Here is a 26,320-nt window from a genome sequence, read left to right as displayed (position 1 = left end):
ACTTCTAGTCACATCAGAAAGCTCGTATGGCAAGTTCTTATACTTACAAGGGACACCGTCTGACGTTCAACTACTATGTAAAGCTGAATACAATCTATTGTTCTCAGTAAGCAGCCATTTCAGGATGACTATGCAGCTTGTCAAAGCCGTTTACGCCCATGATCACCAGTTTTCCCTTCTCTTCCATATCTCCCATTCTGGAAACTTTTACATCTGTTTCTGGCTGATATCAGCTTCCACATTTATAAGCGATCTAGGAAGCAGTGGGTCTTGTGCTCTTTTAAAACAGAAGTTTACTTTCTTGCATGTTACATTTAATAGGAATAGGGACTCCCATTAAAGGTGTATACCCATCTCAGACATTTATGGCATATCCTATGCCCGATACATGCGAATCCCACCTCTGGGCCCCTCACCCATCTCTAGAACCGGGCCCTCAGATCTTCATCCTCCTATCGGCGGTCGCTGGGTTCCGGACACTACCTTACAAGGTGACTTGTTTTTTCTAAAAACAGCCAAGCGCGTTTTGCTGCACGATTTCCGGAATTCCCTTAGAAGTGAATGAGAGTTCTGCAAACTGTGTAGAACAGCGAGACACTGTTTCTGTAGCTTCCAAGTTCTGGAAATAATGCAGCTCGCTGTGCTACGCTGTTTCCGTAACTTCCATTCACTAATAGGAGTGTTCTGGAAACAGCGTAGCGAAACTTGCTCGGCTGTCTATGGAAAAACCAGGGACGGAGCCCAGCGCCATCAGCTCCAGGTTGGGAGGGGGGGGGGGATCCCTGTTCTAGAGATAGGTGCAGGTCCCAGAGAAGGTACCCATATCTATCGGTAATAGCATATTCTGTGGATAGGTCATAAACATCTGAGATGAATATACCCCTTTAAGGTATTTGATAAAACGTGCTTTATTATTTTGTTGTGTACAAGTAACTGGCTAACAGCTAGTACAATACGTGGCAGCACATGAATGAAAAAAACTGATTTCTGCAGTATTAACACAATCCTGATCAGGGTATACAGGGCTAGGGCAGTGGAGTGAATATTGAAACAACGTAAAGGAAAGCCTAGCTACATGTTTAAATGTGAAAACAATGATCCCATACACAGGACCCATAAAAGTGCAACATCCACATCTATATAAACTTTAAATTAGACAGAAAAAGGTGGTAAAATATAAGTGCATAAAGCGCTATCCACACACCAGCGTTCTCCGAGACCAACCTTAAGTTCAGTTCTCTCCATCTCCCAGGCGGCTTTTGCTCTTGCGAATTGTTGCTGAAGCTCATTCATTCCTGTTCTCTCTTCCTGCAACTCATTGCAAAGGTCTTTCAAGATCTTCTTAACGTCAGAAAGGCTTTTCATGGACTCTATGGTCTTGGAAAATGAAAAACGGGTCCATTGGTCAGGTATTTTAATTATTATTTCCTGAATGTCCCTATACAACAAGAGGTCTGCAGAATGCATGTCCAGGATGACCAGTATTAGGATATTGCTGTTCTCATTGCCATTACATGGTTTGTTTTCTTACCAGGGTGAAATACAAACTCTACCGACCAGTTATCAAAGCCGTTCACAGCCTTGTAAACTGGCGTCCAAATTTAGCATGCTTATGTATGGTGAAGCATCTGTCATAGGTTCAAGGGTCCTCCTAGTTGCACTATGGTAGTTTTATATTGCTGACGGTTTCTCACATTAAAGATGGGGCAAATGATGTGATAGTGACAACGCCAATCACAATTATTGGAGTAATTAATAATGATTGGTTTTAGTATATCCATCAGTAGGAAAATCCATAGAATAGAGAGTTAATAATTATGTGAAAACATGTGTCAGACCTTGAAAGTCTTCGTGAATAGCGGTTTTGGGTCCGTCATTTACAGACTGAAGTTTATAGTATAGTTTAAAAAAAAGTGAAATATTATCGTTGTCGGCAGCACAACTCCCTGTGTAAACAGGGAGAAGCACAGCCGACATAATAATAATGTATGAGGACGAATGATCGGAGTAACGACCACTCGTCCCCATCCATAGCTCCTTGCACCGGCCACTTAAGAGTTATCTAATTCCACTTTCTAAAAACAACTATTCCAGGTGCGAAATTAATGAAGCTGGAACTTTAATTCCATTGGAGGGGGCTCAAGAGCATTTCCTGAGGCCGTATATAGAGAAGCTTCTGTAGTTTCTTTATGCAAGTAATATTCATATACTATGATGTGATATTTTAATGTGATTTGTTAAGCTAATTTTATTACTGGGATGCAACTAAATCATATATGAATGCTATCGTTGATTAGACTTGTATTGGCTTTTTGTGTATAAATAAACGTCACATGGCCTAAATCTTTAGAGCTAACGCCACATGTGATACTGATGAACTTCCGTGTCTATATGATCGCTCCGATGCATCGTTATGATTTGGACTCAGAGGCCGGATTTCTTAGAGTACCTTTAGCTCTCCCAAACCCAGGCTGCTCCGACACAATCTTCTCCCAAATTTAGAGTAAGAACAGGTTTGTCTTAACACAATACCAATATAAAAAGGTTAATTAAACCTTACTGACTATGTTAGGCTAGGCTCACATCTGTGTTTGGGTTTCCGTTGCTCTGCGCCATCATAGGAGCAGAGCAACGAAAATACCGGAAGCACAGTACAGCGCCGGACGGAACCCATTGACTTTATTGGGTTTCGTCGGGCATCCAACATGGTTTCTGTCATTTTGCCGGACATAATAGCGCAGCATGCTGCGCTATGTCCAGCAAAAATCACGGACTCTTATGGAGCCTCCAACACAGATGTGAACAGCCCCTTACACCACAGAGGTTCACATTTGTTGTTAATAGTACAAAACTTTAATATTTACCATATTCTGCGGCCATGTTTCTCCATCGCAAGATGGGAGATTTAATTCTTCCTCCTCAATCAGCATATACAGTTCTTTTAGACTATTTACCTAAAACGCAAAAAGATAAAAAAAAATATTTTAAAATAATTCTATGAAAGTTTTAATCTACACCAGCAAACATCTTAAAAGTATCCTAGTAACCACATTATTCCTTTAATAACGCCTATAAGGGTATATTCCCATAAGTCAATAACGGGGCGGCAGAAAGCTCTCTGACGCATTCCCACCCAACAGGAATATACTTGAAAAGGGATGACACAGTTGCAGATGGATAGCGGTCTTTAATCATACGACACAATTCTGTCCATTAGAAGAACATTTCCCTCGGAGCAAAATGATCCCAAGTGAATACAAGTCCGAGTTGTCCTGTTCTTTCATGTCGTTACAAATTCTATTCAGCTGTCCCTTAGCCATTGCCATGTCTCTCTGCTTTCAAACTAATGTGACCGTAAATTACCCCCATTTACACCCCATAGGAGTTGTGGTCAAGTGTTCCCAGACTACGAAGTGGCATATCTAACTTATGCAGCCATATAGGGGCAAATTATATACACTGCATAGCTAGACTTGCCATTCAGGAGGTTGGGAAAGCTGGACGATAATGCCCACGGGAGCCATCACGGTGGCCATATTGCTTGTACATTTTCCCCCTAAAAATATATAACAGGTAAAAAATTTTTTTTAAAACAGCCTGGAGGAGAGGTCAAGTCAGGGGCCTTGTAATTAATAGTGATTCTTTTATTTCAGGACCTGTCAGCTTTCCATACTTGTACAACCAGTGCGGACAGGGTCAGACTGTGTAGGGACACACCCCAATGGCAAGGTAACGCCCAGTTGTCAATTTAGGCATACATTTCCAGGAGGAATAACAGAGGATCAACAATGCAGAGTTCTAAGAAAGGATGTTCCAGAATTGGTATTTCATGTCTGTCTTGGTTAAAACTTGTATACATGTCAGTAGAGCTTTCAGGTCCTTCTTAAGGGGAAAAATGTGATTTAAATGTATTGAAAACGTCAAAATCAATAAATATAAAAGAGACCTCGAATTCGTTTATCCTCCAGTGCATATTATCTATAGAGACTAATGGTAACTTTAAGTACCCCTGAACACGGTGTGTCGTACATATGAATGCATCACACAGAAAAGGGACGTTAACCTCGGAACCCACTGAACAAGCCCCTATTATAAAGATTTCATTCCATTTCAGCAAGATTGACCCTACAAATGTCTCTCGACTGTGGAGGATTCTTCAGTGGCGCTGATTCTTTAACCCATTCACCACATAATTAGTCTCTGCAATTGTTTAAATGGCATATGCTGCCTTCCTGTAATTCTCTGAGCATCAGATAATCAGATTGGCCCTGCCTTGTCTATGTAATCCACATTAGTCTGATCGAGTCCTGGCTATGTTGTCTAGTGGTAAAGCTCGGCTTGAAAATAGGTTTAGTCACATGCAGAGATTCATCCACAACAGCTGCTGTCACAACCAGAAAACAACGCCCGAGGCCGCATCGCCACCCTGAGCGAACGGCTCCCCACCGAGAGCTGTAAAAGCCTCATCCGACAAATACAGTCTGGTTTATATATAGATCACAGTGACTGGGCAGAAGAAAGATTAATCATGTGACAAGTATCACCTCCTCTGGTAGGCTGAACAATACATTAAACAGCTTGGATATTTTGTTACAATATCTTAATTACGGAGAGTATACCCATTGGCAACTTTAATTATCACCCAATATTTTTAAGCCACTGTTTAGAAAAGGTCTCGACTGTGTTTCTAACCTCTACTCTCAGCTTTGTTGGCACCGTACACATCATCACAAGCATCCACACGCATCAACTGGTATTAGGGTGGCATGTTGTGATTACCCAGCTACTTAGCATGACAATATCCATTAGCCGTAGAATTCTTAAAAGGCACATAAGAAAGCCTATTAGCTAGCTCAAGAACAATCCCGTAATGAGACATCCTAGCAGGGGATGGGGGATGAACGTACAGTAGCTCTGTTCATATCAGATTAAAAAAAAACACATTTGGTTAATTAAGACTACAAGGTATCAAAGCTGAAACGCAGCAAAGGATTGGTGAAATTTAACAGAAGTAATAATTTATCCTAATAAAATTCAATATTCTATTTAGTTTTGCTGTAGAGAATAGATTTTAAAACTTCAGAAGAGATCATTCACAAAAACAACAACTTAACCGTGTACAACGTATGTAAAAAATTCTGAAACGTAAAAACCTATACAAGTCTGAATTTTTCCCACAGGCTTAAAATGTAGTAAAGGCAATGCAAATATTCCACATGTCAGCGCACCTTCTACCCTGAAAAATAAACCATCAGTAATCTGTACTATAAGAATGATATAGGAGTTCTAGGATTTATAGGTAGAGACATGCAGGGTGTAAAAAAACAAAAACAAAAAAAGACAGGCTGCCTCGGAGGCAAAGAGTTGTTAAAGATTTTATACCAGATACAAAACGGTTGAGCGTGGTTGATAAAGCTACGAAATTTGCCCTTAGGCAAAATTTGTACGTCCTGAAGAAGAAAATTCTTCCAACACAAATCAATGTTAGTACATTGAATTGAGAATGAGGATGGAGATCTTATTGCGGACTGAATGAGCTGTACATAAACCCAATGATCACCAAAGATTCTATATACTTTATAGTGAACAAATCATTCTTGCCTCCAGAAAGTCTTCTCCATCACTCTGGAGGAGCTTGCCTTTACGCCACCGCTGAAGAAACCATTTGAGCTTCATGAAGGTCAGAAAGAAACTTTGCTTAAACTGTTGCATCTCTTGTACCAGCACATTCTTCTCCTGGCTCCAGAACTTCTGCTCTAACCTTCTCTCAAGGCCCAGACTCTGGAGCTCAAACTCGCGTCTCAAAAGCAACTTCTGGTGATCCTCCTTCAGCTGTAAACGGGATTTACAAACACGAAAACTCAAATAAGTAAGGTCAACTCAGGAAAGCTTGATCAAAAATAAAAAAAAAAAGACAAAAGAAAAAAAACAACTATTGCATGATGTATATAGGCCATCATAGGCTTTGTTCACATGGACGCTACGAGCCTTCGTCTGGGTTCTGTCACTTGACGACAGCCATAGCATTCTTGTCGTCAAAATGTTGTTACTCTCGACGGAATCAATTATAAAAGTCAAATGGCGTCCACTGGGCGCCGTTTCGACACGTTACATGAAGGATCAATAACAGCGTCATGACTTCCGCTTCAAATAAGTGCCATACTCTGCTGCATTACTACATTGCTTATCTGAGATTTAATTTTAGTAATTATATACAGTTCACTACATCTCAGCAACCTATTTAATGTGAAATGTAAGAAAAAGCAATACTACAAATTACAGGAAATATAAGAAGAGCATGAAGTGTCGGGATCATAAAAATCGAACAATTGCTACATAGGTTAATACAGGGGCAATATGGGTAAAATAAACGCGCGAGGTAAATGCCACCCAAGGCTGTATTCACATATTTCGGTTTTGTTCAGTTTTCGCTGCAATTTTAGCAGAAGTATAGCAAAAAAAAATAAATGCTGGAGCTTTTCAAAACCTCTTCTGTTTTGGACTAAAAAGCAGGGGAAAGAGAAGGGTCTGATCGATGGGGGCCACACTGCTGAGTAGACGACTGCAGTGAGGAGAACTTTGACTGGCGCACTGTACGAGCATGCATGTTGCCGCCCCATTCAAAGTTTATGGGAATTTCGGAGACAGCGAATGGAGCGGCAAGGCACATGCCTGTCCTCTGCTCCATTCAAGCTCCTACTCACTACGAGGGGTCCAGTGAGATGAAACTTGGGCTTGGGACACCCGTTCTAGTGACCGGTGGGGGTCCCAGCAGTCAGATACTTATCACCTATCCTATAGATAGGTAATAATTGGGAATAAATACATTTTGGGAATTCCCTTTTAATTACCAATAGAAGGGCCATTTTTTTTTTCTTCAAAAGGGGCTCCAGCCAGAAGCCATCCTCAACTTCAGCAATCACATGGGATTTTCAGACCTTATCCTGCTATGTAGACTTCAGGTCTCTCCTGTCCCCTATAGGCACACACACACACACGCACACGCACGATATCTGTCCGTAACACCCTGATGGTTGGAAAGACTCCTAAACAGAGCAGATGAGGAGGAGTAAGTAAAAATTTTGGGGTAGGGAAACTGATAACGGAAGATTCATTATAATTTTAATTTTTTTTATAAGTGAAATTTGTTACAAATGTTTGAGGTCTCTACTGACAGAACGGTGATCTTTGCTGGAAGACTCATGTATTCAAAGGCTCATTTTATATTCAGACTTGATAGAATGATGATGGAGTTCATCAGACAGTGACCTGTGCAATCTTCTGGTTGAAGACATCCTCATCTTCTTTCCGTAATTGTCTTTCCTGTGACAGCTGTTCCTGCAGGATCTGTATGGTCTCATTGGCTTCAGATAGTACCAGTTGCAGGTCTTTAATCTACATTGAAAGGAAACAGTGTTAACACTTTGCAATGTGGCATTCTTTGAATGAATATGCCTCCATGCCATTAAGACAGATCTCCTTTTGGAGACAATCACTTTTGTAAAATCAGTAGTGCTTACCGTCAATACTAACAAGCACTTGTAATACTCACCTACACCGGCCTATTCACATAATGAAGCATATTGTGTGTCTTGGTAGGTAGGAGTCATTATGTGATATTGTTGCTCAATAGCCTAATGCAGGTGGTGTATTAAGATGGCTGTAAACCATTTCTAATAATTAGAACTACAATACATAAATTGTCTGGATTAAAAAAAAACAAAAAAAAAACCTCCTGCGGTCTAGTGTCTAAAGCCATTATGTAGACATGTGTCTCCATGGTAACAGACCTCAAACAAACCCTATGTAGTCTGATCCTGCAGTCATTTCTATCCATCTGACCCATGGATCTTGCGAAGCTACTGAATATACGTTAGTAAGAAGTAGGGGACAGATAGCATGATCAGGCGTGTAGTTTTTATTAATACCATTTTGGAGTACATGCGACTTTTTGATCGCTTTTTATCCCCAAAAAGTTTTTAAGGCAGGATGAACAGAAAATAGCAATTCTGGCATTGTTTTTTTACTTTATTTTGTATGGTGTTCACCATGCAAGTTAAATAATGCAATAGTTTTATAGTTTGGGTCGTTACGGACGCGACAATACCAAATATGTTTAACTTAACTTTTCTTCATAATAAAGTATTTTGTAAGTGGAAATAGTGGGATTTTACTTTTTTTTTGGGGGACTTATTTCAAACTTTTTTTAGTCCCACTAGGGGACGTCACTATGCGATTTTTTGTTTGCGTTTATAATACACTGCAATACTTCTGTATTGCAGAGTATTATTGTCTGTCAGTGTAAACCAGACAGGCATCTGTTAGGCCATGCCTCTGGCAGTCACTAGATTCAGATCTGGGGGCCTTTGTTAGGCCCTTGGCTGCCATAGAAACCATTGACACCCCGCAATTGTATCGCGGGATGCCAGAGGGGTGAGAGGGAGCCCCTTCCCTTTAAAACCACTCAGATGCGGCGGCCGCTATTGAGCGCCGCTTCTGAGGGGTTAAATATGATCTGAGGCCATTGTTAGTGGTCTCCGATTGTTGCCCTGAAGCCTGAGGCTGTTCGCAACAGCCCGGGCTTCAGGGGATCCCCGCACGATGCGGGAAAACTTCAGAGGAAGTGCCGATGTGATAAGTTGGCACTTCAGAAGAACTGCCCTGAACGGCCGCCATAAAAACACTATACGGCGGTCATTAATTGGTTGTGTGAAATTATAAAAAAAAAAAATGCTTTTTTCCCAGAAACAGTGCGACTATCGCAAAGGTTGTGTCTGGTATTGCATCCCAGCACTTTTCAAGTGAATAAGCTTCTATACTAGGCACAGCCCAAGTACAAGGCAGTCATTGTTTTGAGGGGAAATTTCGTTGTTTTTTTTCTTAGATCCAAGACAACCTTGTTGCAAACTCTTTAATGTTTTGGTGACAAATGTATAGTTTTCGGATTTGGTTTTGGAAAATGTTCGACAAAGAAACCGATGTGGTTTAGAAGCCCACTCTCAACCGATCCAATACAGGAATCACTAACTACAACCCTTCTAGTCTAGACAACATAGCATGTACCATTTTCTTTTAATGGGATTGTCTGCGTTAGAAAACTCTATTTCATATACCCGATTAGTGAAATCTGCGGTAATAGAGAGAGACCCTCATCTCTTGGCCAAAATGGAGCACGGTGACAAAGAGTGTCTCCCCCGCTGGAGGACCTGTCCTGTCCTGCATTACGCAGATAACCTATAGATTTAAATGGGCACTGTGTAATGCTTAAATTTTCCTTGTGGTGGTGCTGCAGGGAAACTGTAAACTTAGAGCGAGGTTTATCCACAGATTATTGGGAGTCCCGGCAGGGGGACAGTTTGTGATCAAGGAACCATTCAACTTGCACCCCCCCTATAAGGTAATGAAATTAAATGTGTAACTATCCTGGTTGTTTTGAAACGGTTACTGGTATATAGACAGTCCAACAAAATTAAAGCAGATAGAATGAATGTGGAGAGTGAAATAGTTAAAAAAAAAAAAAAAAAAAAAAAAAAAAGCGCTGTTAAGCAGATTGGTGAATATTTCCATCCAGCGACTGATAGTAACACGGTTGCTTGGCAACCAGGGAAGAGTTGCTAGGCAGTGCAGTGTGTGATACAGCCAATGCTCAGGTTTGTACTATTCTGATCGGATACATGCATCACTGTTGCTGAGCAGATACGGGCGTGAATGTTTTGATGGATGAACGCTTATTTCCATCATCAAGAGTCGAGCTATTGAAAGAATCATTGGGAGTACATCGTGCAAAACTGAGGCAACAGTCAGATATTTTCCGCCCTAGCCCTAGTGCACTCATGAACATTCAACGTATTTAAAGGAGAACCAAACCTAAAATCCACAGCGTAGAGAAGAAAACTTAACATGATGAGCGGTTGGTATAAGTTACACATAGGTATGGGAAGGTGGGGGTCCTGGAAACTGGAGATGTGTGACAAAGTAGTTATCATGGGGGCAGGGTTTGCTTTCTGGACTGTTAGCAATTCAGTCAGCCTCTCCCCAGCCAGAAATGGCTGTATAGTCATCTGCACAGTGCGTGTGCCCCACCAGGTGCCAGGAGAGGTGCCAACAAGCCACTCTGCCATTGCCAGGGTATTCAGATACAGAACTAGGGCACGCGTTTAATAGTCCAGAGAATACTGTATGTAACTTGTGATGATGGGTTGGGAGAATTTAGACCAGCTATCCCCATAAACCATAAAAAGCAACATCTAAGACTGTATACAGAATCTGTCCTCCATATTTTGGCTAAAACTCATGAAAGCAAGACTCAGACCGACTGCCATAGTTTACATAAGATCATAAATACCTGCACCCTTTAATGAAAGAGTTATACCATGGAAAGACTGGCATTAGTGCGATAGGCCTGATGTACACCTATGGCACATACTTGTATACAGCTTTAATGGTTTAGCATTACACTTCTGTGAGTCTGTGCTTGCCTATACAAGTTTTAGCTTGCCTGATCTTATATTCACAAGGGATCCTGTAGTGTCTGAACCTGTACCCAGACGTCCATACATGTTTCAGCTTGCCAGAACCAGAAGCGTCTTATTTAATCTGTTCCATGTATATATCCTGGTGTCCATACAAGTAACTATTTGGCTCAGCCTATGTACTATTGTTCACCTCATTGTGCCCGTATGTATGCCCTTTTTGGACACCTATAGATATTTTTCCAGAACAATGGCATACTAAAATTAGTCACATTTTGCTTAGCAATTTTTAATATGATACAACGGCGAATAGGCATAGTAGAAAGTGTAAGGCTGTATTCACGTCACATTTTTTGGCCTACATTTAGAACATACGTCGGAAAAGCTTCCGACAAGCATTAAACATAGGATGTGATTGATGCCGAACAGTGGTATCCATCATCTATAGCCTATTATACGTCTAACTCTCATGGGCCTTTTTAATTATGTATACGTTAAACAGATACCATTATAGCCAATGGGTCACAGGCACCTGTAACCCATAGAATATAATGATATTCATTCTGAAAACCTATTGAAAAGTCCATGAGGTATACCTTATATGTAGGGCTAAAATGTGATGTGAAAAGAACCTAAATAGTCAAAAAGGACTGAATCACAACATCAAGGATATAATGTGTGTCATGTTGGCAACTTTTTTTTCCCATACCTATTCCAGTAAAATAGGCCTCTATGTCAATGGTCGGAAAAATGTGTCTGTTTCGTGTCACAAATCTATGTATGTTATATGCACCTTCAGTACTTTCCAGAGTGAAAATGTCAACGTACTCCTTTGTCTTAATCGTGCCAATCATTGAAACGGATCAGACTCCAGGATTACCATAGACTTACCTCTGCCGCATATGACTCATTGTCTTCAGGCTGATAGCTCTTATGGCCTTTGGTCTGGTCAATATGGTCGTTTTCGGTCTTCTCCCAAAGAGTCCCCTCCTTCTCTCGACAGTTCCTACACTCAGGCTGCTGCATGCATGGGCAAGTTAATGAAGAACAGAACGAGAAAGGCGGAGGGAAGGAGTAAAAAGGAACATTAAAAAAAAGGAAATAAAAAGACAAAATATGAAATAAAAAAGGGTATCAAATGATAAACAAAATTAATGGAATAAGAGAAACAAAAAAATTACATAATAAAAAAAAGGAGGAACAGAAGGAAGAGTTTGGCGACGGAGGAGAAAGACAAGGTGGAGAGGAAAAGAAAACACGCAATGAGTAGACACGTGGGCTGGGGGGTTGTTAGGGAAAAAAGACAGGAAGAGAAAAAGAAGGGAAGAAGATGTGCAAACACCGGTTATGGTGCCCATGCAGTGAACAAGGGAGCGAGGGTTAGGGAGCAGGAGGTAGAGGACGATTAGCTTTGAAATCTAGCGCCATGCAGGAAAGTAGAGCTCTGGGTAAAAAGAGCGTGCGCTTAATACGCCCACAACCACTCCTTACTAAATGTCCTGCAACTCGTCCTAGAACCCAAATACTAGAAGGTACGGACACATTTTGGTCCAATGGGTAACGTTACAATTTATATGAATATTTGGATGCCATGGTTTCTAATTATTAAACAAACCTGATGTGCAGGAACTTAGCAAACTATGTCCTAACTTTCCCTCACACACGACAAATAAGCTGGTTACCCTGAAAGCAGAGACTGCTCCATACACTACAGGCATGGAAATGGTTGACTACACCCCCTAAGCCACGGACTTGCCACAATCTAGAATTCCTTGCCTGATTTAGAGATGAAGGGCAATGCAGTGCCTGTTCACAGCAAAACAATGTGAAAGAAGGCTCACAACCGAGTCACCAATACTGCTCCATTTCTCACCAAATAAGTAGAACCAAAGGATGAGTAGAATGAGGGACGTCACGCTACTGCCTTCAATTCCCAGTCTGGTTGGATGTTTAGCAAGAAGCTCACGATACAACTTCAAGGCCTCATGCACACAACTGTGCTTTTGTGACAGCAGTTTATCCGCATTTTTGCGGATAAATTGCGTACCCATTCATTTTTATGGCCCCCTGCACACTACCGCAGTTTACACTGATCCGTGCGGGAGGTGGGGGGGGGGGGGGTCGCAAAAACTCAGGACATGTCATTTTACAGTGCGGATTTGCGGATTCACCGATACTGGTTAATTGTTGTTGATTCACGAGTCCGGGTGACACACAACGGACCTGTGGTTTTGCGAACGGCAAAACCAATGCGGTTGTGTGCAAGAGACCCAAGGAGTTGGCTACTTTCTCCAAAAATCTCTAAAATACCCTAAACTGATGTGTTGAGACAGAGGCATCCATAACTACCCCAATTGTTTACCCCTGTGCTGCATTTGAAGATCCCCTGCTCTACCGAAGTGTAAACAATGGACGGCAGCGATGATCCTGCCCATAGATCTTAAGATGGCATCGGTCATATGATTTACCCACATTACCGCCTCAACAGCTTCCTGCTCGTCTGCGCCTGTGCAGAATGCGTCCTACGCAGATACAGATGATCCTGCTGCCTGTATCTGCGCATCATGCATTTAGCCATAGTTCAGCACATGTCCACTGTTCATCCGTCATCCACTATTTACACCTCTGAACCAGGGGGCCTGTGTCTCAACACAGCACTTAAGGTGCAGACTTCAGTATAAAAGTATAGAAGAATAGAAACTCATCAGCTTGGGCTGCTTTTACAGATCAGTGAGGGACTGTGAAATGAGCAGACATCTGTCACTGCAGAGAGGGATACGCTCCTTCTTGCTTCCAAGAAACCCAATATGGCAAGTGAAGTTTTCAATATGTCTTATTAAAATTAAATGTATAAACAACCACAGACGAGTGTAGAACTACAAATGAGCCTGGGAAATTTGCACAATATGGTGTCGAAATACAGGCCAAGGTTTGCAGACAGTCTCTCGGGTAAAATGAAGCCATTGTGTAATGTGTTCAAACGAGGAGCAAAAGTGGCAGACAAATATTGCCATACAAAAGGAGCAGACGCTATTGAGGTCATTATAAGCAACGGGTGATCAGTCCTCCTATTGCACTACAGCGGCTCCATGATCCAGCAGGAATTAGTCCATATTTTGGGTGCTAGAAGTATGAGGATTTCTAATAAATGGTTTGGGAAAAGACTGTTCCCAATGTTGTAGGTCCCAATTTTTTATTATATTTTTTCTCCTGGAATACATTATATCTGCATGCTGTTCTTTCAAGGCACCAAACGACACAGGATTTGCAGACTCAATTTTCTGTTTTTTAATAAATTAACACTGGGTGATTTTTGACAGGACAACCTAACATAACGCTCAATACTAATAAAGCCAGGAGCGCATTTCATCAGGGTGAACATTATCTCTGCATCTCTCCGGCCTTGAAGACCGATTACAGGAAACCATACAGGGCTTTCCTTAGACTTGCAAAGGATGATGGGAAGGTCTATAACATGCATTTTATAAATCCTTCTTGACACTTTATAAAGTAATGGATGAGATGTCATTTGGCTGTCCAGTCTCCCGCCAGGAGAGTGGTAGGGAACAAGTGTGGTATAGCTGGAGGTACACTACACTTTAATATAGTTTTAACATGTCAGAGGAATCAGGTTATTTCTTGCATAAGGTGCAGATGTTTCATCATGGGAAAAAAACAGGACATTTTTCCCCTTAATATCTTCCTCTCCTTTGATCATGTCCTGCGTCATTATGCCATCAGAACTGAGAAATATGTAAAGAATTCTTCTATGTGTCCCAGGAGAGGAACTGATCGGCCTCTTCTCACAAATCTCAAATTCGCCCTATCTAGCTGTAAGGCAACTGGCTGCAGCAAGAGCCCTACCCACTGCTCTGCGCTATAAGAGACCAGGCATGCATAGCCTTGCCCCTAACAAGCACCATCCCCCCAGCAGTCTGGCAGCAAAAAAATTGAAGGAATTAGGAATATTAAATACCAGTGTTTTCTGCAAAATTTCTACAAGACTGTTTCAGGAGCATTCCGAATATCCTGAACACTGACACACTGTGGACAAGATTTTCTTCTACATACTTTTATTGTTTTTTTCTAGGTTTAATGTTATTTTAGGATGTCAGTAAAAAGACTACAACTTTCACGTATGGCATGTCACCATGTTTAACCTCACTTGTGCCACTTCATAACTAACAATTGCATACAAGATCTTTACGAAAATGACTTTGCAACAATGCAAAAATGCTTCATTCCGAGCATTGCGTAGGGAGAATTTACAGGCAGCCCAAGTTTTATTAAATGTTTATTCACAGGTTAACTCTGTTTTAATACTAGTCCACCTCCTTCCCAGTTAACAAATCCATACCAGCAACGCATTTGTCCAACTAATCTTTCACGCCTTGAAGAACAAAGAGCTGCAAAGTGTAATGCACGCAATAATTACTTGTGACTTCAGCCTGAGGGCACAAAGGGTCTGAGCGAATGGGCTGAGACACTATTATTGCAGTACAAGGATTTTATTGCTCTAAACCAATTATACCTCAATCTCCTGATCATAAAAAGCGGAGCACAGGCTCAGAACAGTCACAAAAGGAACATTTACTAGATGTCGGCTTACTAGACAGTATGAACCTCAGATTATATCAAATAATGTACGCTACACCATTGTCCATGGCTTTTCAATAACTGAATATTAAGTGATTTGCTGATGATAAATTACTAAGGAGTGAGATTGGGGAATAGAATGATATAAAACAACTAGACACCAACAAGGAGTTTTTACTGATCGGTAGGATTAAGGGGGTTTGGAGATTCATGTGGAGCCTCCAACAGTTTAAATGTCAAATGTACTCCAGGAACCCCCATCTACATGCAGTGTTCTCCAGCACTTTAAGACTTTAGATTATTGAATATTAGTGGACTACTTGTTGCAATTTTCATCAATATGACTAGGTATGCGGGTCTCTAAATGTGCAAGTCAAGGCTGGAATCAAAAACATTAGGGGTTCGGACAGATGGAGAATACCAGATAGGGAAGTGCGCTTTAGGCTAGGCCTACACGGCGACTTTGGCCGCGACATGGTTAGGTCATAGTAACTTGCAACACGGCCACATTCACTTTCATTACTTGTGATTCAGGAAGTGAGACACAGCGATCTTTGGCCATGCGGCTTGTGTCATGGCCAAAGATCGCCACAAAGCCCTAGTCTTATTGTCCGCCACTATTTATTTTTTTTCTCAAACTGACTAATGGAGTGATTCAACTAGCTAATAAAGTCTACACTAAGGGACCATAGACGCAAATAATACTGTAAATTAAACTACACACCTACTAGTTATTCAGAATCTCAAACTATCTTCCCAGTGTAGAAGACTGCTCAAGTGTCTTCCACAGCATATTTATACAAGAAATAGTATTAAAAAAAAATATATATACAATTTCTTACCAAATTCTATTTAAATAACTGAATTAGAATCTGCCCTGCTCGAACATTCGGTCCCCTGGCTTTCTCTTATTCAATATACTCGTCAGCTGACTATGCTGACATTGCTTACATTTTAAGCGCTACAGTCGCACGCTACCGCTCATCTCAGCTACTCCTACTATAAGGTCTCACTATCACAGTAGTTCTGCAGTAATACGTACAACAATTGAGAGCTCTAAAGCTTCTCTAACAAAGTCTATGCTGCTGTGATCACGAAATGCCCTCAATTTACAGCCTCGCTCCAATGTAATTTAGGCCATTAAAATACCTCAGGCAACACTATTGACATTCTGACAAAAGGAAGAGAGCGGGGAAGGGAGTAAAACCATAACTGCTCATCGACCCTTAAAACTGGACTCCTGTCTCTTCTTTACATTTGCTTCATTCAGTCCCTTAATGTGCTCTAGTGAGTACACGACATGGTCCATTGCAACAGTGCAATTCACAACCACACACTGTTGGTTAACCTCGCATTCCCGCTCATATGTGATCTACACTGAAAAAATAAAAAATTCTACTAATTAAGACATTAGTATTCATGGAAATAATAAATGTCCTCTAGAATTCATGCACATTCGGAGCACAGCGTACTATCTTCAGTGTGATCGCCATGCAGCAGGTGTATCAGTATTAAGTATACAGGTAAAGGTTAGGTATATTAAAGCAGGTAAGATATAGCGAGTCAAGAAGTTACTGTTGTGGGGGAAAAGGGAAAGGTTCTGCATGGTAATGTATGTAGCACTCACCTGTAAACTAGAGCAGTTTTCTTTTCTGGAGGAGTCTTTTGAGGTACTTGGACAGGTTGTGTCTGGTAGTAATGACAAAGAATCCACCTCTCCTAGAGCATCTACTTTCTTAGTAAAGCAATTTAGTTCCTGCTGTAGCCCCACAAGTCTAGAAAGGATGGCATTAACTAGTTTGGAGTCACTAGTTACTTCACTGTTATCCAAGGCCTCCTTTAGCAAGAGGTCTCCACAACCATTATCTGTACAGAGCTTAATACCTGAAGGAAACCCATTTGCGTGAGATGTTAAGACCTCAATGGCTTTACTGATTATTTCCACTTGTGCTTTTATGCCACAGAGACTGTCTAAGTCTTTAAACTTTGGTAACCTGGACAGAGAATGGTTACAAACATCTGGAGATTTTAGGATTCCCTTCCCAGCACGTTCTTTTGAGTCTGTAGAATCCGTTTCCCCTCCAATTGGTCCCTCACGCCAAAGAGATGTTGGAACACACTGGGCAGAGTCCCCTGCTTCTGCATCAGTTTCCATTAAGGGCTTTGTAGTTTGACAAGATGCCAGGTCATAACGTTGGAGATTTGAGAGAAGCACCCTATTTTCGTATTGAAGTTTTTTGACCTTTCCACTAAGTTCACCAATTTGCATTTTGGCAGTGGTGAGTTCTTCTTGTGAAGGTTCACTAATGAGAGAGCAGCTGTCTTCAGACAACGTGATGTCCAGGTCATGGTCAGACTTATATTTATTTAGTTCATTCATGAGCAGTTTATTTTGGTCCTCCAGTTCCATCATTGATCTTCTAAGCAGATCAGCCTCTTCTTCCACAAACTGAAGATGTCTTCTAAGCTCTACAAAGTTGTCCCCAGACTCTCCAGCTGATAATGCAAATCTGGAGTCTTGACCAAATTGTTCTCTGTCAGCATGAACTTTCATCTCATCCATCTCTGCTCTTAAACCTCGATTCTCAACTTCTAACTCTACTGTTCTTCGACTCAAGATGTTGGCTTCTTCTTCAACTAGTTTGAGATGAGACTTCAACTCTGCTTCTCTGGAATGTGGGGAGTTTGCTAGCTCTTCAACAGATAAAGAGCTGTCCAGGTCTCCATACATAGACCTGTATTTTACTAGTTCGTCTTTCATGGTGTCATTTTCTTTTGCTAACTTTGTTAGTTTTTTACACATTAAAGCAAATTCCTCTTTTGCAAAATGTAACTGGCATTTTAGATCTGCGTTGTCCTCCTAAAAGGGATTACAAAAAAAAAAAAAGTTTGGGTTAGATTTAGTTGCAAATATAATACAACTTTAGTCCATGAAAGGTTGACATAAAATGTATTCTAGGCAGACTCTTGCTATGTTAATTGTTTGCAATGGAGGCCGTAACTAAACGTTCAACAAACTTCTGACATGTCATAATGACAAGTCAGAAGTTTTGATTGGTGGGGGTCCGAACACTGAGACCCCCCCAACAATCTCTAGAACGAAGCAGCAGAAGCGCTCAACCGCTTCGCTTATTCGGCATTTTCAGAAAAGCCGATGTATTGGAGTACTGGCTCATAGACTTTCTATTAAGCCCGTACTCCGCTACATTGAATTCCGGAAAAAGCCGAACAGAAACTAAAACTGCTGAGTGCTCACACAAGCGCTTCTGCCGCTTCATTTTAGCGATTGATGGGGGTCTCCGTGATTGGACCCCAACCAATAAAAACTTCTGACTCGTCATTATGACATGTCAGAAGTTTGTTGAACGTTTAGTTACCCTTTAATTGCGTCATTGAAAACTTTGAAGGAGCCCAGCAAAACCCACGGAATTAAAATGGGAAAGCAGTTCCATCCTATTTCTCTTCTCTCCCCCCTCTTTTAGTGTCAAATCTAGCCATCAAAAAGTTACTAAAACCTGACAGAACGCAGTTTAGATCCATTTTAGATCCATTGGCTGGCATATTTTACACCAATACGTTGCATGTCGTTGATAAACTTGGAACATTTTGCAAATTCTCTGAGCCACTCCCTTTTTTTAGACATCAAGGAAAGTGCAAAATGTGTCTAAAACACATAATAAATTTGGCAAGAGCCATGTACTTTCTTGGCTCAATTTGTTTAGTAAATCTTCCCAAAAGGCAAAAAAGTTATTAGAAAGCAAAAATTCCCATAATTAGGATGTCTCCACATAGTAAAGTTCTACCGTAAAATAGATTCTTATAACGTCTTGTAAATCGTTTTCGCAGGTTTCAAAGAACCAAAAATTAAATGTATATTACAAAGCTAAAGCTCATTTAGTGCCATCAATACAAACTCAAACAAACGTGAATCACATAATGCCATGAGAAAAAGCTAGACCTAGAATAAAAAGGGAAAACAATATTTTGGCTTTTGGAAAGCAGGTCTGGCCTTTAATGTGGGCTATTTAAAGTCTTGAAAACACGGGACATGGCATAACTGGGTATGTCACCCACTATATATCTGCTCTATGATTGTATGACGGTTTTCACCACAGTTTGGGATGTCTGCACAACAGGATATTCTGGAGAGAGATAAGTGTTTCTTGTGTAACTAGAAAACAGCTGCGTCTTGTAGACATCAAACTATATAACCACAAGTCTTTATGTTGTACGGGACATGGCTCTATGACTTCACTGTAACACCAACATCCTAGGCTCCTGGCACCTGAGGCAGGTCTTGTTCCGCAGTATATTTAGATGAATGGCCAAGCATGTAATGCATGGTGGGTCCTGCAAAAAATAAATCATATACTGTGTGGTATATTATTTTTTTTCCCCCCAACGGAAGTCAATAGCAGGCATATGTAACTATCGGCTTACGCTGCTTACATCTGGGGCATATGTTGTGCGGCACTCTTTGTGACTGGCCTCAGCCATAATAATTATGTGATCTGTTAATAAGATTCAGAATCCGCTAATCAGCTCCAGGTGGTCTGGAAAATCATACCAAGCGAAACCCAAGACAACACGGCATTGTGGTAACAGTGTGTTTGCCCCTATAACTTGCTTTTAAAGAAAACACAGATGTAGTGGCCTTTTGTACCAACTTGTACAAATATTATGACCATGGCTCGCTATCCCTGACTGCAGCTCTGTGCGCTGCACACAGCTTCCTCTCTGTCATTAATCTGCCATACGAGTACACAGCACAGAATAGCATTTGTCTGCGATTCCCCAGCCCCCCTGAAAATTAAATCCTTCTCAGATGCCTTTACACTGTAATCAAGAGAACGGCTTGAAAGCCCCCCTTTATTTTTCTTAACGAAGGCAGAAGCCTTAATCAAAGCGCTATTGAGATGTAGATTCTAATGCGGGAGTCGAATACTAATGATCCGGCATAAATGAATATATTCAAACATGCAAAAAAAAATAAAAAAATTCTTAGCTGTAACGAAAAGAGTAAGACACTTTTTAATTAGTCACAGAATAATCTAGCAATACATCACCATAAATCTACAGTAGAAATCTTTCTGAAACAGAAGGACGACCATCTACCTATCCTGGTGATAAAAAAAGTCACCCAACTGTTCAGACGCTTTCAGGCACGGCTGGCAAGACTCCAATAACCGAAAGCATGTAATCCATCATGGCATTCAGGTTTTCAACATGTGAAGACTGGTGGCAGTGCACCAAGACCTGGCACATAAAAAGCCAAGATTTTTAGTGCAGCACCAAAAAAAAAAAAAAATACATTTTGCCCCTGTTAATCAGATCAAAATCCCTGTCTTAATGTGGCTTTCAGGGTGTCTAAGGCGGGATTCACACGATCGGGTCCCGCCCGAGTGCCGGCCGGTAAAATCGGCCATTTTGCCCGGCCGGTTTGCATAAAGTTTTGCATCCGTGCCGGGCCGGGCAGATCTGGACAGTGACATCAGCGGCAACTCCTGAAGGGGAATCCCCATGTGTTCGGGGATTCCGCTTCAGGAGTTTCCCCTGATGTCACTACCCAGATATGGACGGAGACATCAAGCGCTCTGTCCAGGAGCGGAATCCCCGAAAACATGGGGATTCCGCTCCTTCAAGGAGCTAAAGTGCGGCTAGCACATAGCAGAGCGGGGAGATACCTCCCTGCTCTGCTATAGTGGCGTCGCTGCAGTAATAGCAGCCGCAGCAGCAGCAGCTGCTAGCGGCGCCATGGAAGGTGTCGCCGGGCCAGGGCGCTTTTAAAACAAGCAGGGGAAGGGAGCCAGCGCAGCGCTCCCTCCACGTGCTGTACACCCCGGCCCTGCCACACCGTGTACAGCGAACAGCCATTCGTCAGAATGGCATCAACTCCTCCTCACATGCACTCTGCGCTGTGAGGAGGAGGAGATAGAGCGCAAGCGCCGGAAAACCCGGCCATCACTCGGGACACATCCCGGTGATGGCCGTGTATTACCCGGCCCCATAGACTTCTATGGGAGCCAGGCGGCCGGGTACCCGGCCGAAGATAGAGCATGTCCTATTTTTTGACGGCCGGTTTTCCAGGCCGACAAAAAAAATCGGTCGTGTGAATAGCCCCATTAGGGGTCTATTATTCCTAATGCAGCCGGGTGCCGGCCGATTTATGAACGGGAAACCCTGTCATGTGAATGAGGCCTAAGTGGCTATTCAAAGTCACACATATAATCCCCATGGCTAGAGGCAGAAGACGACTATATGCAGCAGCAGTCTATAGGAACAAATGGCGCTACATAATTAGTGTGCAGACCCTACGCAACGTCTGTCCCACAAAGCAGCAGTAGACTACAATTTAGGAATGACGTAGGACAAAGCCACTCTCTACAGTATTTTACATACTTTCCTGTGGATACACTTCACTGTTAACTTGCACAACTTGACAAATGGTCAGTGGGGGGGTTTTGGGTTGGTGGAATCTCTTGTACGTGACTATATGCGATTCATGTGATGCAAAAGGAGCTTTCCCAGGTATTACGCCACAAATCTACGGTGGATATCCAGCACTAGAGTTTAAGATTATTAAGCTGGTTCTCTTCATTCTGATGGCTGTATTACACAAGTGATGTGCTTACATGCACCAGTCACGCTTGTCAAATATGATAAAAGGAGTAGACCGGGATTAGAAAAACATGGCTCCTTTCTACCAAAAACAGCGCCACACCAGTCCATGGGTTATGTCTGGTATTGCAGCTCAGCTCCATCACAATACCACACACAACCCATGGATAGTTGTGGTACGGTTTTTGAAAAAAACAAAAAAAAACATGTTCTTCTAATCTTGTACAACCCCTTTTTTAATAAGGTTATGCCCATGTATGATCTCAATGGCGGAAGTTGTAAGGTTATTTGGCGCATAGACCTCTTCGGACTATCATCACCGACCTCAGCAACACAAGACATGATGTGACCAAGCAGGAGATGTGAGGGACTAAACTCAAAGCATCACAAGAAACCACTTCAAAGTCTCTGTATGTTCATGTATACATACATTATATACATTCATATATGATCTACTGCCGTCTTACCTGAGGGAATGGTTTCTTATCCAATTTGCCTGATCTTCTCCTTTTTAAAGAATTCTGCAAATACAAATAAAAAGTCAAAAAAAAAAAAAAAAAGTAAAAAAAGCACAAACATTTTTTTCTTACATTCATGAACACATGGCCAGAACCCAAGGCGGTTGCCATCTGGTTCCTTCTACTTACAGAGGCACATGACTATAATGGGTGAACATTTCTAAAATCGTGAGGATGTAGTGGTAGGCGACTGGTGGGTTACATATGCGCTCAAAGAATTGCACAAACCACAAATAATGAAGTGAAAAAGGACAACTATGCAATTCTAGAAGCGAGCAGTTTCTGGTCAACGGGTGCTTGCACTAGAGAGCGTGTTCCTCAGATCTCTTCTCTAGCGTGCAAGCTGAAATCTGAGTGTCTAACACCAACTGATTGAAACACTTGAAGGTGTCAAAAACAAAATGAATTCAGCGCCTCGTGTTAATTAAGGCGCTGCTTTTCTGGGCCAATATTAAAACAAAACCGCCAAAAGACAATCTTATGTACGAACGTCAAGATTAATTAAATATTAAAGAGAAACCTTCATTTAATTTACAAGCAATAATTGTATTTGGAATACTTTGGATTCTTTTTTTTTTAATTTTTTTATTAAGTTTTCAACATAACAACAAAACAGTTAACAAAAAACAAAACATTTGCACTATATAATCCATCAGAAGAAAGGAAAGACAAAAACAATTCCATCCGTTGTCAACAGAATTAGTGAAAAATCTTATTTTATAGTACAAATACATTAGAAATAACAAATAAACAAGTCTCAGCTTCTTCGACTATAAGTAGTAAATTTAACAAAGAATACTTTGATTCTTTTAAAAATTGCTATTGAGATTTTTACTAGCGGTAGTCACCAGTAACATCCACCATTTTGAATAAATTAATTCGGATTCTGTTCGATCTACCCAGTATTTTTGTAAACATCAAATCCTAAAAGGCCTTAAAGGGTATTTAAATCTCGGCCAAAATGGCACAATATTTTCTGTGCCATTTTGGCTAAGAGGAGAGTGGATCCGTCCTCATACATTGCTGCCCTAAGTGTATATTCACACGTAGCGTAAACACTGCAGTATTTCCAACCGACCCTTTTCACAAGTGAGATTCACATGCTGCAAACAGAGAATCCGAAACGCAGGTAAATTTCTGCACTTTTCTGCGTATTTTTTTTTAATGCGGCGCGTGTATGAGATTTGTTGAAATTGTATCCACCTTGCTGCTACTGTAATACGCTGCAGAATTGCCGCACAGAAAACCCGGTCAGAAATTTGTCCGTGTTTACGCTACGTAGCTTTATAATACATAGGGGAGCATAGTCTGATGACAGATCTGCTTTAACGTCCTAACTCACATATTTGAAGAAGCTGTATATATATATATATACACACACACACACACACAATTCTTTAGCATTTTAATTTAATAAAGAAATAAACTTTAATTATGAGAAGTCAGAATAGACACAGGTTTCTAAACGTTCCAAAACAGAGTACCCCCTACTAAAACAAATTACATCTAGAAATCCCCAAGACTATGATCTTACGCTCTGCTACCTATTTAAAACACAGGGAGTGCCCCCTAGAGACATGGCATGTACCCCCTGGGGTACACGTACTGTAGGCTGACAACCTGGGCACTTGAAGATACAAGAAATTAGAGCAACCATGATGAAAATATGGAGGCCACCTCACACAAGTCACAAGGTTGAGATTGGCAGGACAAACTATTGATTTTGATGTGCATCGTATATGCAAATTATACCCACGTGATGCTTCGTACTGAACTGGTCATGCGGTGTAAAATAAAAAACAGGCCGGAAACCACACAACTCACCATGTTACACAGATATAATGTCAGACAACGGTCACTTCGTCTCATACAACACAAAGATCATGTGTCACTCAATGAACCCTGAAGCGATGTCTTACATCACATAGAGCACCACGTGAAGAGCCATATTATTGCCAGCTCACTCTCCTACACACGGTGAACACACCCTCCGCACATTGCCCATCTGCCCCCTCAAGAATGCCTATTAATGTTTATTGGGGGCATAGAGGTTTTACATATAGGGGGTGGGTTTTCTGGAAGTTTAAGAAATATTTTTAGTCAATCTTTCAAGTTAATGTGCACAAAATCTTCTGACAAGAAGCCCTGACTTGGCATTTGCAGCCTCTTCTCCACCAGCTATGTGGTTCCCCAGTGATCTGAATCCACTGGATATGCCATACAAGTAGATGGTCAGAAAACTCCTTTAAAGAGGGCCATACACAAAATGCATTTATTTTGGTTGCTTACATGGTGCCAACATATTCTGCAGTGCTGTACAGAGATCCTCACCATACACATATTCCACACTCTTATTTTCCCATCTTAGAAACACACAAACACACACACGGGGCAATTTTTTAAGAAGCCAGTTACCCTATCAGTAGCCCTAAATACCGAAGGGAAACCCATGGTAAAATAATAGTTATGGTGGAGTTCAATAGACCATCTCCCCTGACTACATCATAAACATTCCAGTTCAGGTCAGCCGAATCGGTAAGATATTTTGTATGGTGATATAAAGATAAGCAGCACCCAGACACGCTGGGTGCCGCTTATTATGGGAAATAACTGTATACATTCTATTCGATCCTACATCCCTTGTATTAACCCAAATAATATTTTTCCCATTCTTTGCTTGTATCTAAACTAGTTGTTCCTCAACTGTAAAGCTCTGTTAGGCACTGTTCACGCGGCAGATTTCTCCTCCCATTGACTTCAATGGGAGGATCAGGGGATTTCGTCCTAAGATCGAAGAGTCATTGAAAAGTATGTGAGGCGGAATTTTGCAGCGGCTGTGAATAGGGCCTTTACACTGCACTGTAAGCCCGGAGTGGCAGCTCTAGCGGTCTCCCGATTGGCCGCTAGAGCCTTCACTCACAACCGCTGCACACATGGATTCAAAAATCGGTTTCTCGGTCATGCAGCTGTTATGACCGAGAAAAAAAGTTAACTTTAAAATGCCCTCACCCATATCACCCGGTCAGCCGTTTTAAGGTGTCAAAACTGCCGATAAAGTGGTTTAGTCCTTGCATCCTCCATGTCAGTGCCATATGTTACTGGTATGCAAACTACGCTAGACCAGGGCACTGGGGCTTGAGCATGGCACTCAGTGTCAACAGTAGACTTGTGTATATGTATAATGTAATATGACATTACACTGGTTGGTATACAGGATTACATGGCATATAAGCACTGGGTCCTGCATGGTTTGTAAGCCAAACACTTCAAACTGATTCTGACATTGATGGTTACTGCTCTATGACTTCATGAGGTCTTAGACACCATTGCACATTTACCCAAGGCAATATGTCATGCAGTTAACCTCAACATGTTAGAATGACAATTGTTCTCACCCCCAGGAGTTACAACAGCCGTCCACGGAAACTTGATTTACATCAGTGAACCGAGGAAACAGCATGAGAATATACAGAACCCTCAGCTCAATATCCCGATATAACAGACATTGAGCGGGGCAATTATTTATCTTTGTGAAATCTCACAAAGCCACCATCTGCTCTCACAGCATCTCTCAAGGCCACCAGGCCACTTGCCTCCTGATCTGTTTACCTCCTGCTGTCTTCCACGCACTGGCCCGAACACGTCCGGATGGTATAAAGGAAAACAGCAAGTGTCAGACGTGTTACTCCGAGGCATAGAACAATGCCATGGCCGATATGTAATCCTGGATATTGCAATCTCAGCAGAAATGAAAATGGATTACAGCTATCTGAATGGTGGGTACATTTCTTAAAGTTAATGATCTTCTTGCTGGAGGCAAAAGGAAGGGAGGTCCGTTTTGCGGACACTGCCAGGCCGCTAAACCGAGACATAAAGAACCTTTGCTGCACCATGATAAAGCAAACAACCACTTTTTATCTGCTACAAATCAGGGATTGAAAGAGAAAGAATACATTTTTGTCATTGTTCTTAACATGGGCCCCTAGGCCTGTATGTTAACCCTTGCCTGCAGGGATGAAGGCCAAGCAGCTAGAGAAGTATTTCTAAACAAAAATCTATATATTAATGCAGCAAAATACTTCCCTATACAAAAATATTTTTATAAAATTAGTTCCC

General features: G+C 41.4%; 1 protein-coding gene across 3 annotated transcripts in view; it reads right to left on the bottom strand.

Annotated features, from left to right (window-relative positions):
- MTCL2 (microtubule crosslinking factor 2) overlaps positions 1–26,320 on the bottom strand; it is a 67,224-nt gene that overhangs the window by 18,066 nt on the left and 22,838 nt on the right. For 2 of the 3 annotated variants that reach the window (XM_075846051.1, XM_075846052.1), the window contains exons 4-10: positions 22,154–22,207; positions 16,696–17,928; positions 11,364–11,492; positions 7,270–7,395; positions 5,602–5,832; positions 2,865–2,954; positions 1,225–1,377 (exon numbers count right to left, since the gene is read on the bottom strand). In XM_075846051.1, coding sequence (XP_075702166.1) covers positions 1,225–1,377; positions 2,865–2,954; positions 5,602–5,832; positions 7,270–7,395; positions 11,364–11,492; positions 16,696–17,928; positions 22,154–22,207 — 2,016 coding nt within the window. The remainder of the gene's footprint in view (positions 1–1,224; positions 1,378–2,864; positions 2,955–5,601; positions 5,833–7,269; positions 7,396–11,363; positions 11,493–16,695; positions 17,929–22,153; positions 22,208–26,320) is intronic. The other variant, XM_075846053.1, reaches the window with a different exon arrangement.

The sequence above is a fragment of the Rhinoderma darwinii genome, chromosome 13 (genome assembly GCF_050947455.1).
Source record: "Rhinoderma darwinii isolate aRhiDar2 chromosome 13, aRhiDar2.hap1, whole genome shotgun sequence".
Taxonomy (NCBI): Eukaryota; Metazoa; Chordata; class Amphibia; order Anura; family Rhinodermatidae; genus Rhinoderma; species Rhinoderma darwinii.
This window is presented reverse-complemented; position numbering and strand designations above follow the sequence as displayed.